The 13,361-nt window shown below is 45.6% G+C and overlaps 1 protein-coding gene across 1 annotated transcript; it reads left to right on the top strand.

The window, feature by feature from the left end:
• Positions 1-6,247: 6,247 nt before the first annotated feature.
• On the top strand, positions 6,248-8,566 carry LOC129694227 (tubulin alpha-1D chain-like). The gene is made up of 5 exons (XM_055630944.1): positions 6,248-6,380; positions 7,070-7,375; positions 7,484-7,799; positions 7,896-8,063; positions 8,183-8,566. Exons 1-5 carry the CDS (start codon positions 6,248-6,250, stop codon positions 8,529-8,531), a joined length of 1,272 nt encoding a protein of 423 aa, XP_055486919.1. The 3' UTR covers positions 8,532-8,566.
• Positions 8,567-13,361: the final 4,795 nt, after the last annotated feature.

The following is a 13,361-nucleotide window of genomic DNA, read 5'->3' as shown; positions in this document are numbered from 1 at the left end:
CGTTCATGGTGCGGGAAGGCGGAGATAGCAGAGGGGCGGGAGAGAGGGAGCTGGAGGACACTGGCTTAACCCGGGATTCGTGGAAGGTGGGGGTGAAACCGCATAGTTCGGGGCAGTCTTAGGTGGACAACAGAGCGAGATTTAGGCGGACAACAGATTCGAGAAAGGGATATTGGTGATGAACGGGGTGCCAACTAATGCCCCTGTCCCACTTAGGAAACCTGAACGGAAACCTCCGGATACTTTGCGCCCCACCCAAGGTTTCCGTGCGGTTACCGGAGGTTGCAGGTGGTTGCCGGAGGTTCCAGGTAGTGGAAGCAGGTATGGGGAGTGACAAAAACATCCGGGAACCGCACGGAAACCTTGGGTGGGGCTCAATGTCTCCAGAGGTTTCCGTTCAGGTTAACTAAGTGGGACAGGGACATTACTATGGGACTCAACGCGAGGGGGACATCTCGGGTGGACAGCCATACTCTCTAACCAAGCCGATAGCGAGGGGCAGAGGTCGACCCAGAAGGACAGGGCCATGAGAGGAATTTTCTCCGGTTTTGCCATTAACATAACGTTCTAGAAGGAGAGTAGATATGGAATGGGCGGATATGGATCACGCGCACGCAGAGGTTAGTCTAATTGGACATTGTGTTTGACACGGACATTTTGGCCGAAGGGTCTGTACCTGTGCTGTACTGTACTGTTCATGAGAATCTCGCACTCACCGTAACAGACAGAATAACGAGGCCATTTACGATTGTGACACTCCACAACCACAGCTCCCCGAGGACTTTCATGAAGCGGGTCTCTGCTCCCACTGAACAACCACTGTCCCGAGAAAAGTTCGCATCCCGATAAACACCAGGATGAAGGTCATAAGGAATAGGAGTAGAATTATGTAATTCGGCCCATCAAGTATATTCCGCCATAGTTAATATTTGATAATATTAATAATAGTTGATATTTATCTACCTCCTAACCCCATTCTCCTTCCTTCTCACCATGACTTCTGAGACATGTACTAATCAAAAATATATCTATTTCTGCTTTTAAAATATCTACTGACTTGGCCACCACGTCCTTCTGTGGCAAAGAATCCCACAAATTCGCCATCTTTTAACAAAATAAATTTACCCCTATCTCCTTCCTAAAGGAATGTCCTTTATTTCTGAGGCTATGACCTCTAGTCCTAGGCTCTTCACTAGTGGAGCCATCCTCCCCACATCCACTCTATCCAAGTCTTTCACTATTCTGTGTGTTTCAAAGAGGTGTCCCTTAATTCTACTAAACTCCAGCGTGTACAGGGCCTGTAACATCCAACTCTCCGGGACCATGCCACTAACCCTCCTCTGGGACCTCTCTACGCCTGCGCAACCTTCCTTAGATATGAGGCCTAAACCGCTTACAATATTCCAAACGTGGTCTCACCATCGTCTCATGTGGCCTGACCATTACACTCTTTATGTACTAGTCTCCTCGAAACTGAAATGGCACTGAAATGAGTTATATGCATAGATACATAGATACATAGACAATAGGTGCAGGGTTAGGCTATACGGCCCTTTGAGCCAGCACCGCCATTCAATGTGATCATGGGTGATCTTCAACAACCAGTGCCCCGTTGCAGCCTTCTCCCGATACCCCTTGATTCCGCTGGCCATAAGAGGTTTTTCTAACGCGCTGTTGTATGCATCCAGTGAATCGGCCTCCACTGTCTTCTGAGGCAGAGAATTCCACAAATTCGCAACTCTGTGTATGAAAGAGATTTTTCTTCATCTCAGTCCTAAATGGCCTATCGCTTATTCTTAAACTGTGGCTCCTGGTGCTGGAGTCCCCCAACATCGGAATTTTTTTTCCTGCATCTGGCGTGTCCGATCCCTTAATAATGTTGTTTGTTTCTATAAGATTCCCTCTCATCCTTTTAAATTCCAGTGAATACTAGCCCATTCGTTCCATTCTTTCATCATATGACAGGCCCGCCATCCCGGGTATAAACCTCGTGAACCTACGCTGTCCTCCGTCAATGTCCTTCCTCAAATTAGGAGACCAAAACTACACACTATACAACGGGTGTGGTCTCACCAGGGCCTTGTACAACAGCAGAATGACGTATTTGCTCCTATACTCAATTCCTCTCGTTATGAAGGCCAACATACCATTAGCTTTCTTCACTGCCTTCAGTACCTGCATGCTTACTTTCAGTGACTGATGAACAAGGTCACCCAGATCTCGTTGTTTTTCCCCTTTTCATAAATTGACACCATTCAGTTAATAATCTGCATTCTTATCCTTGCAACCTCACATTTATCCACATTAAACTGCATCTGCCATGCATCTGCCCACTCACCCAACCTGTCCAAACATGGCATCCACTTCACAGTTCACACTTCCACCCAGCTTTGTGTTAGCTGCAAATCTGCTATCCCAACCCACAATATGTGCAGCACAATGCCATTCGACCCTTCGAGCCAGCACCGCCATTCAATGTGAACATGGCGGATCATCCACAATCAGCAGGCCGTTCCTGCCTTATCCACATTGAACTGCATCTGCCATGCATCTGCCCACTCACCCAAACTGTCCTACCCTGCATCCTCGTAGCATCCTCCATAGAGTTCACACTGACACCCAGCTTTGTGTCATCTGCAAATTTGCTAATGTTACTTGTTATCCCTTCACCTAAATCATTAGTATATATTGTAAATAGCTGCGATAGCAGCACCGAGCCTTGTGGTACCCCACTAGTCACTGACTGCCATTCCGAAAAGGACCCATTAATCCCTACTTTTGTTTCCTGTCTGCCAACCAATCCAAGTCAGCACTATACGCCCAATTCCATGTGCCCTAATTTTCCCCACTAATGTCCAATGTGGGACCTTATCAAATGTTTTCTGAAAGTCCAGGAACACTACATCCATTGACTCTCCCTTGTCCATTTTCCTAGTTACATCCTCAAAAAATCCAGAAGATTAGTCAAACATGATTTCCCCTTCGTAAATCGATGCTGACTCGGACCGATCCTGTTACTGCTATCAAATGTGCCCTTATTTCATCTTTTATAATTGACTGGACCATCTTGCCCACCACTGATGTTAGGCTAACTGGTCTATAATTCCCTGTTTTCTCTCTCCCGCCTTTCTTAAAAAGTGGGATAACATTAGTCATCCAATCCCCAGGAACTGATCCTGAATCTATAGAACATTGGAAAATGAACACAAATGCGTCCACGATTTCTATAGCCACTACCTTAAGTACCTTGGAATGCAGATCACCAGGCCATGGTGGTTTATCAGCCTTCAATCCCATCAGTCTACTCAACACCATTTCCTGCCTAATGCGGATTTCCTACAGTTCCTCCCATGGTCCAAGGTCACTAGTACACCAGAAAGATTGTTTGTGTGCTCCTTATTGAAGACGGATCCAAAGCACCTGTTTAACTCATCTGAATGTCCAGGTAGACTACATCCACTGGTTCTCCCTTGTCCATTTTACTTGTTACATCCTCAAAAATGTCCAGAAGTTTGTCATGCATGATTTCCCCTTCGTAAATCCACAAATGTACATGGGAGAGCCAGTGAATGTAGTGTACCTGGACTTTCAAAAATCATTTGATAAGGTCCCACATAGCAGATTAGTGGCAACATTAGGGCAAGACCTGTAGATGTGTGTATGGATTTCTCCAAAGCATTGAAAGCAAAGCAATGGTTCCTTATCGTAGACTGATCTGGAAGGCCAAAGGACACCGGATCCAAGAAGAGATGGCTGTTTAGTGGCAAAATTAGGGCACATGGTATTGGGGTGGAGTGCTTGACATGGATAGAGAAGTGGTTAGCAGACCGGAAACAAAGAGTAGGGATTAGCGGGTCCCTTTCAGAATGGCAGGCAGTGACTAGTGGGGTACCACAAGGGTCGGTGCTGGGACCGCAGCTATTTACAATATGCAGGACATTCGTCCCTTCGATTCAGCACCGCCATTCAATGTGATCGTGGCTGATCGTCCCCAATTAATAACACGTGCCTGCCTTCTCCCCATATCCCACTATTCCACTAGCCCCTTCGACTTGCAAAATATACTTTTGGGAACCCTTTATCAGCGTTCCCATGTTCCTTTGAACTTCAGATTTCTGAATTCCCTCTTCCTCTATAAAAGAGTCTTCGATTGATTCTTACTATCTAAATGCCGGTCTCCGCAATTTACTTTGCTGTACTCCATCTGCCATTTCTTTGCCAACTTTCCAAACATGCCCAAAGCCTTCGACAGAGTCGCTGTTTTCTCTACACAATCTGCCCCCCCCCCCCCCCCCCCCCCCCACACCTACCTTCGCAGCATCACCAAACTTCCCAACAATCATTCAATGCCCTCATCCAAAACATTGATATACAACATGAAGAGGAGCTGCCACCGCACCGACCGCTAGCCTCTTGAACCCAAATCAAAAACTACACCTTTATTGCCACTCTTTGCCCTCAGACATCCGTGCAACCTCTTGGCCAAACTGTGCAGGAAAGAACTGCAGATGCTGGTTTAAATCGAAGACAAATACAAAATGCTGGAGTAACTCAGTCTCTGGAGAGAACAAATGATACCTGTCCAGCTGAGTTACTCCAGCATTTTGTGTCTATCTGCTATCCATGATAATATATTCCGTTTGCCACAAATATGATAAGAACGCATTTAGAGTATTGTGTTCAGTTCTGGGTACTATGTTATAGGAAACATACTGTCAAGCTTGAAAGGGTTCAGTACAGATTTACGAGCATGCCACCAGGATAAGAGGGGTAGAGCTTTTGGGAGAGTTTTAGTAGGCTGGGTCGGTATTCCTTGGGCGGCAGAAGGACGAGGGGTGATCGTATAGAGGTGTTAAAAATCATGATGAAAACAGGTCGGGTAATGCACATAATTTCTTGCCCAGAGTAGGGGAATCGAAGACCAGAGGACATAGATTCAAGGTGAAGGGATAAAGATTTAATAGGAATATGAGGGGTAACCTTTTAAAACAAAGCATGGTGGTTGCACGGAACAAGCTGCCAGATGAGGTAGTTGAGAGTGGACCTATCTGGTCGTATAATGAACAGTTAAACAGGTGCATTCCTGTGACACGCTCGGATGGATATGGTCCAAGGGCAGGCAGGTGGGATTAGTGTAGCTGGGACATGTTCGCCGGTGTGGTAAATTGAACCGTAGGGTCTGTTTCCACACTGTATCACGCTTTGACTCTATCACTCTATCAAGCCATCAATGTGATATCCTTGCGATTCATCCCAACGAGATTGGAGATAGCTGGGGTTCTGATGTCATCATATTTATGGAGTGCATCTTGCAATCAATCGAGATGTTCAATCAGACTTTATTAATCATTAATTTATCAATTGGAATCTAATTGCATGATATCGTCACAATCAAGGGCCACTCCCACCCGCAACCCCTCCCTGCCATCCTTAAGCCCCGGTCATTCACTCTTCTCTCTACTTCTGTTGGGCAGCGTGTACAAAGCATGAAAGAACGTTTCACCTGATTCAGGGACAGCTTGTTCCCAGCAGACCTCGCCTGTGCTACCTTCATGTGGTCCTCATGCTTGAAAAGTAAAAATGCTATTTTTATTCTCTAGATGTAACACTACACTCCGCACCTTGCTATTTTGTTTCGTGTTGCGCTACCAGATCTACTGAGGAGTGATGTGATCTGCCTGCATAGTACGCCTAACAAATATTTATTTCACAGCACACTTGATGGTAATAAATCAATAACGTTTGATCTCAGACAATGCGATGATACACCGGAGATCCTGGATTATGAAGGGATTAATGGAGAGAAATTGATGGTTATCTCTTGTATGCGTGGGATTAACATCACATTCGCTGTGATCTGTAGCAATTTTTCCACCGGTAAAGTAGCTAAATTAATACGACCAATTGATTGCATGGGGTTAGGAAGTCAAATAGTTGGCGCTAGGTATCATTTGGAAGCAAGTTGTCAGATACTTTAATTTCCAGCTGTAATTGATAGATTGGAATCTGGGAGGTGAAGACAGACAATGGATTACGTCACTGGAGGTCCGTTGTACTACGTCATTATTCAACAACGAGCGCCTTGGAACCTTCTATGTTTGTTTCCTGTGGCAACCAAGGTCATTGTTCTCATTGCCCAATCGGCGCGCGTTTGGCGAACGCCGCCGTTCTATCCCCAGGGGCCGTATAAATACCGGACCGGCGCCGCATTGCGTCACAGTCTCGAGAACCACGCGAGCGGAGCAACATGGTCAGCGCGCGGGAGAATGTCCGCGGGACGCGCGTGTTCCCCCGGGCGAGGGATCCACGGGGGAAGGAAGCGATTGTCTACAGACACAGGACACGGGAAGGGGAGAGCGCACCCGGGGAATGGGAACGTGGTAGATAACTGAGAACTTAGAGCGGAAATGAGACGGCGACGGGGGGAGGGCGCAGGGTAATATTGGGCAGGGAAACGAGGAATGCAATTTCGAGGAATTTGAGAGTTAATAATAAAATAATAATAATAATTTTATTTATAGAGCACTTTAAAAACAAACATAGCTGCAACAAAGTGCTGTACATCACTAATCATTGACAAAAAAGTTAATACACACCAAAAATAACAATCAAAAGAAATAGTAGGAAAAGACATGTAAAATAAAGAAACATCAAAAACACCACAAACAGAGGCAAAGCCTCAGGCATGGTCAAAGGCCAGGGAGTACAAATGCGTTTTAACACTGGATTTGAAGATGGACAGTGAGGGGGCCTGTCTGATGTGCAACGGCAGGGTGTTCCAGAGTGCCGGAGCAGCAACAGAGAAGGCTCTATCCCCTATGAGCCTCCGACTAGACCCCGGTACCTCCAGGAGCAGCTGACCAGCCGACCTGAGGGACCGGGCAGGAGCGTATGGGTGGAGCAGCTCAGAGAGGTAAGGCGGGGCGAGCCCATACAATCGGCTTAGGCAGCGCGGAGAGTCTTCGAATTGCAATGTTGAGTGGAACTGAGAAGGTGGTCATATTGGGCGTGGGCCGGTGAACGATCAGGGCCAAACAGGGTATGAACAAGTCAAAGTGGTGATCAATAGGAATTAGTGAAAACACGCGGCCTGCACCAGCAAACGAGAAATTACCAACACGCACCTCTCGCCCTAATATCTCACCGCCTGTTTCCCCTCGCCAACAGCGCGAGTGTCTTTCAATCCACATCGGTCAGGCTGGCGTCCAGGTTGGCAACGCTTGCTGGGAGTTGTATTGCCTGGAGCACGGGATCCAACCGGATGGACAGATCATCGGAGGCGGCGACGATTCGTTCAACACCGTTTTCAGCGAGACGGGTGCGGGCAAGCACGTACCAAGGGCCGTGTTCATCGACCTGGAGCCCACGGTGATCGGTAAGTTGGGAGTTAGGAGAATGTTGGGCGTTCTCTTAAGTATTTGCCGAGCGGACAGGGGGCAGTGTGTTGCATTGGTTAATTCTCTCTCTATGTGCCGCCCTACAGATGAGGTGCGGACCGGCACCTACCGGCAGCTCTTCCACCCCGAGAAGCTCCTCACCGGCAAGGAGGACGCGGCCAATAACTACGCCCGGGGCCACTGCTCCATCGACAAGGAAATCGTGGACCTCGTCCTGGATCGCATCCGGAAACTGGTAGGTTGCTCAGGGACTGCAAATTGCTCCGCGTGCTTACAGCGCCAATGTATCCGTTTGCACCGGACTATTCGCGAGTGCTGCGGCCACGGTGTTCCCAAATACTCATTGTCACTGCTCTATTTATCACTGAGATTCCCACCGAACCATCTCGCTCGGCGCCGGCTGTAGAGAGCACCATGACCCTCTGGTGTCGCTCCTTCCCTTTACACGTTGGCACAGAATTTGTTCCTTCTCCACTCTCAGGCCGATCTCTGCAGCAGACTGCAGGGGTTCCTCATCTTCCATAGTTTCGGCGGCTGCACCTGCTCGGGCTTCACTTCCCTCCTTATGGAGGGACTCTCCGTCGACTACGGCAAGAAATCCAAGCTGGAGTTTTCCATCTACCCGGCGCCGCAGATCTCCACCGCTGTGCTTAATCGGAGCTTGCGGTTCTGATGGCAATCCGGAGAATAATTACAGCCAGAGATTTCTTTAACGGAATCGCTAAGCTGTTAGTCAATGATCATTTGTACAATTTAAGAGCGCTGTACTGAACTGACAATGCAAGCATTTTTGTGCAAGTAGAATTAATTTTTAAATGTTTTTTTATCCGGCCGCAAGTGGGCATCAACTACCAGCCCCCGACGGTTGTGCCGGGGGGCGACCTGGCCAAGGTGCAACGTGCCCTCTGCATGCTGAGCAACACCACCGCCATCTCCATGGCCTGGACCCGCTTCAACATCAAGTTCGACAAGATGTACGCCAAGCGGGCCTTTGTCCACTGGTACGTGGGAGAGGGGCTGGAGGAAGGAGAGTTCCAGGACGCGCGGGAGGGCATGGCGTCGCTGGAGAAGGACTACCAAGAGGTGGCCCTGGATTCCGCCGACCTCGAGAGAAGGGGGGAAGAGGAAGAATAAAATGTATTAATTTAGTCGGGGTTTTTTTGTTTGTTTTTTTTTAAATTTTATTTTATTAGAAGTAAGTACAATCATATGGCACCAAAGTGCCTGATATATATTTTCATAATACATTTTATGTACAGCTTCTTTTAAAAAAAAAAATATTAAAGAAAGATTAGAATAAGAAAAATAGGTTAGATACTAAAGGATGGAAAGACGTGAGATATATAGTGTGTGAAGAAAAATAAAAAAGACGAATGAGTGTAGAAAGCTGAGAAAAAGAAAATAGAAAAAAGAGAATAAAACAAAAAAAGTAAGGAGATCATTGTTTATAATCTTGACCAACCCTCGTCCGGTCCTGAAACAGTTATTTTTTACAATTGTGTTGCACCATATGATTCCAAAAAGACGACAAATGGAGACCAACTCGTTATGAATTGGTCTGATTTATCCATTAGGAGGAATCGCATTTCTTCAAGATGTGTGGTGTCCAACATACTTGCAATCCACATTTTAAGCGTTGGTATTGATGTATTTTTTCCAAAATTTAAGTATTAATTTTTTGCTATTATTAAACCATAGTTAAAAAATAAATTTTGAGATGTGTTCAATTTATTCCCATCTTCCATTACGCCAAATAAAATCATTTCAGTATGAGGTTCCATTCTTAAATAATTTTGTAAATATTTCGAAAATATCACTCCAAAATCTATGGTTTTATGCAGGAAACTAAGGAGTGTGTTATAGTTGCATTTTGGGATAGACATTTATCACAAATGGCGGATATATTTGGATAAAATTTGTTCAATCTTGTTTTTGAATAATATGTAAAATTTTAAATTTGTTTACAATACAATACATATCAATACAATACAATACAATACAATACAATACCATTTATTGTCATTTGAGCCTCAGTGAGGCGTAAACGAAATCCCGTTTCCACATTAGATTATGTCTTACATTAATCGAACATTTGTGAATATATATCAAGTACTTTTCCCATGTCACCTTCGTAATTTTTATCATTAGTTCCCTTTCCCACTCTTTAAGTACCTCTGTCGATGGTAGGTCTATATTTAAAATACTATTATATAGATATGATATTAATTTTTGTGAGTCAGCTTCAATATTAATTGCTTCTTCCAATAATTCAATAGTTATTTTTTGATATCCTTGTATATATTTTTTCATGAAATCGCAAATCTGAAGATATTTAAAATATTGGTTGTTTTTCAGTTTAAATTTTAATTGTAATTGTTGGAATGATAGTAGGTTTCCCATTTCGTACATATCCCCGATCCTTCTAATTCCGAGACTTTCACATTGGTTATATGTCTTTTCAATAAGAGGTGGTTTAAATAAAGAGTTATTCGCTATTGGCATTAACAATGATAAATTTCTTAATTTTAAAGATAATTTTATTTGTCTCCAAATTCTTATTGTACCATATATAATTGGGTTCTTCGTATATATTGTCTTATTCAGTTTTTTTCGGGAGAAGAGGATCGTTCCTATATTACAATCCACTTTCTCCATTTTTATCCATTCTGTCTGTTGGGTAGAACTATCCAGCCAATAAATTATATTCTTAATATGCACTGCCCAGTAATAATACATAAAATTCTGAAGTGAAAGTCCCCCGATCCCTTTTGGTTTACATAAGTGTTTTTCTGTAATTCTATGTGATCTATAGTCCCAAATAAAATTAGTAATATTAGTCTAATTTTAAAAAATATAGTTTGGTATATATATATCGGTATAGACTGAAATATGTATAGTAATTGTGGTAGGAAGATCATTTTTATTGCATTTATTCTACTAAATAATGATAAAGGAAGTCTTTTCCAAAATGTAATCAGCGTATTAAGTTTATTTAATAAAGGTATAAAATTAGTGTTGAATAATGCTTTATATTTTCTAGTAATCTGAATACCCAAATATTTACATTTTTATGTTTCGATTTTAAAGGGGAACTTCAATAAATGTGTAGGTTCTTGAGGTTTTAATGTCATGATTTCACTTTTATTCCAGTTTATTCTATATCCAGAAAAATACCCAAATTCCTCTATTAAATTTAATAAATGTGGTATGCTCGTTTGTGACTTTGTAATATATAAAGATAGATCGTCTGCATATAATGAGATTTTATTCTTTGAGTCTCTGGTATTATAGCCCGGAATATTCGGATGAATTCTTATACTTTCAGCCAGGGGTTATCAGAACTGAACAAGGAGGAGGACACAAATGCAGGCTCAGACACAGGGCAGATCAGTCTTCAGAGTTTAATCGGTCCAAGTCGGTACATGGGTAAGCAAAACAGAGGCAACAGTACAATCAAGTATCATACACGACGAACTGGCAATGAGCACTAAAACACAAAGGGCTTAAATACAGACTAGCAGTGGATAACGAGACACAGGTGAAACACATCAGGGCGGGGCCAATAATCACATGAGGGTAAACGACCTGATAGGAAATGGGACCTGAAACAAGAGGAGATGCGAAACACCAAAATAAAACAAGAATGCACACTCTAATACTAAAAAAACAATAAGAAACAGAAACTAGATCAAACCCGAGGCCTGACAGTACCCCCCCCCCCCCTCCACGGCCGGCTCCCGACGGCCCAGGATCTTCAGGATGTTGGCGCCGATATTCCCTGATAAGTTCCGGGTCGCATATGTTGCGAGCCGGCACCCAAGACCGCTCCTCAGGTCCATAACCCTCCCAGTCCACGAGATACTGACAACCACGACCACGCCGGCGCATACCCAGCAACCGGCTGACCGTAAACACCGGACCCCCATCAAGGAACCGGGGGGGCGGAGGGGGTATAGAGGCAGGGACCAGAGGACTTTCCTTAAATGGCTTTATTCGGGAGACATGGAAAGTAGGGTGGACCCTCATGGCACGGGGGAGTTTGAGACGAACCGCCACAGGATTGATGACCTTCGATATGGGGAAAGGACCAACAAAACGAGGAGCCAGCTTCCGGGATTCCACCCTCAGAGGTAAGTCTCGAGTGGAGAGCCACACCTTTTGGCCAGGCGAGTATACCGGAGCCGGCGTTCTTCCACGATCAGCCATCCTCTTGTAACGCGCAGAACTGCGCAACAGCATCTGACGAGCCCCATTCCAGACCTTGCGACAGCGACGGATGAGAGCCTGAGCGGAGGGCACACTGGACTCCTTCTCCACAGCAGGGAACAATGGCGGTTGATAACCATAGGCACACTGGAATGGAGAGAGACCAGAGGAGGAGCAAGGAAGTGTGTTGTGTGCATACTCCACCCAAATAAGGTGTTTGCTCCAAGTTGAAGGGTTCTGTGCCACCAAGCACCGTAGTCCTGTCTCCAGTTCCTGGTTAAGTCGTTCAGTCTTAACCGGGTGATAACCAGATGCAAGGCTGACCGTGGCGTCCAACAGAGAACAAAACTCCTTCCAAAACCTGGACACGAACTGAGGCCCCCGGTCAGACACAATGTCTCTGGGAAATCCATGAATACGAAAAACATGAGACAGCATGACCTCTGCCGTTTTCTTGGCGGAGGGAAGCTTGTGCAACGGAATGAAATGGACCATTTTAGAAAATCTGTCCACCACAGTCATGACTGAGGTGTTACCTTCAGAAGAGGGCAAGCCCGTGACAAAGTCCATGGAGATGTCTGACCAGGGGCGTGAGGGGACAGGCAGCGGATTCAGGAGGCCAAAGGCGGCCCGACGTGAGGTCTTGTTCCGAGCACAAATACTGCAGGCGGCGACGTACTCCTTAATCCCCCTCTCCATGGAAGGCCACCAAAACCTTTGTTTGACCACAAACAGGGTTCGGCGGACACCGGGATGACAGGAGATCCGAGACGTATGAGCCCAGTGAATCACCTGTGAACGAAGAGACTCGGGAACAAACAAACGATTAGAAGGACACCCTAGCGGAGACTGAACACCAGCAGTTGCCTCGGAAACTCTCTTCTCAATCTCCCAAGTAACTGCCCCAACAAAACAGGAAGCAGGCAGAATGGGAGTTGAAACCTTAGGGGACGGGTCAGGATCAAACTGTCTGGAGAGAGCGTCAGGTTTGCCATTCTTGGCACCAGGGCGGTAAGACAGTACAAAATCAAATCGATTAAAGAAGAGAGCCCACCTTGCTTGGCGCGAGTTGAGGCGTTTGGCTGACTTGATGTATTCCAGGTTCTTGTGGTCTGTCCAAACTAGAAACGGCTGCTCTGTGCCCTCCAACCAGTGTCTCCATTCCTCCAAGGCTGTTTTAACCGCTAACAGTTCACGGTTACCCACATCGTAATTTCTCTCAGCAGGAGAAAGTTTCTTTGAGAGGAAAGCGCAGGGATGTAATCGACCATCTGTGGAGGATTTCTGGGAGAGTACGGCCCCGATGCCCACACCCGAGGCGTCCACCTCAACCACGAACTGGAGTGATGGGTCAGGGTGAACCAGGATGGGGGCTGAGGAGAAGCTCCTCTTGAGTTTCATAAAAGCAGCTTCTGCTTGAGGGGACCAAGAGAAAGGCACGTGGGGCGAGGTAAGAGCATGGAGTGGTGCAGCAGTGACACTAAAGTTCCGGATAAACTTCCTATAAAAATTAGCAAACCCAAGGAACCCCTGAAGTCGCTTACGACTGGAGGGTGTAGGCCAGGTGGCCACAGCACTGACCTTGCTCGGGTCCATCTGTATACCAGCAGGTGATACAATATAACCAAGGAATTGAACCGTGTTAACATGAAATTCACATTTCTCAGCTTTCACAAACAGATCATTCAGGAGCAAACGTTCCAGCACCTGGTGTACATGCTGCACATGGGAAGTCTCGTCTGGAGAAAAGATCAAAAT

The sequence above is a fragment of the Leucoraja erinacea genome, unplaced genomic scaffold (genome assembly GCF_028641065.1).
Source record: "Leucoraja erinacea ecotype New England unplaced genomic scaffold, Leri_hhj_1 Leri_584S, whole genome shotgun sequence".
In the NCBI taxonomy this organism is placed as follows: Eukaryota; Metazoa; Chordata; class Chondrichthyes; order Rajiformes; family Rajidae; genus Leucoraja; species Leucoraja erinaceus.
This window is presented reverse-complemented; position numbering and strand designations above follow the sequence as displayed.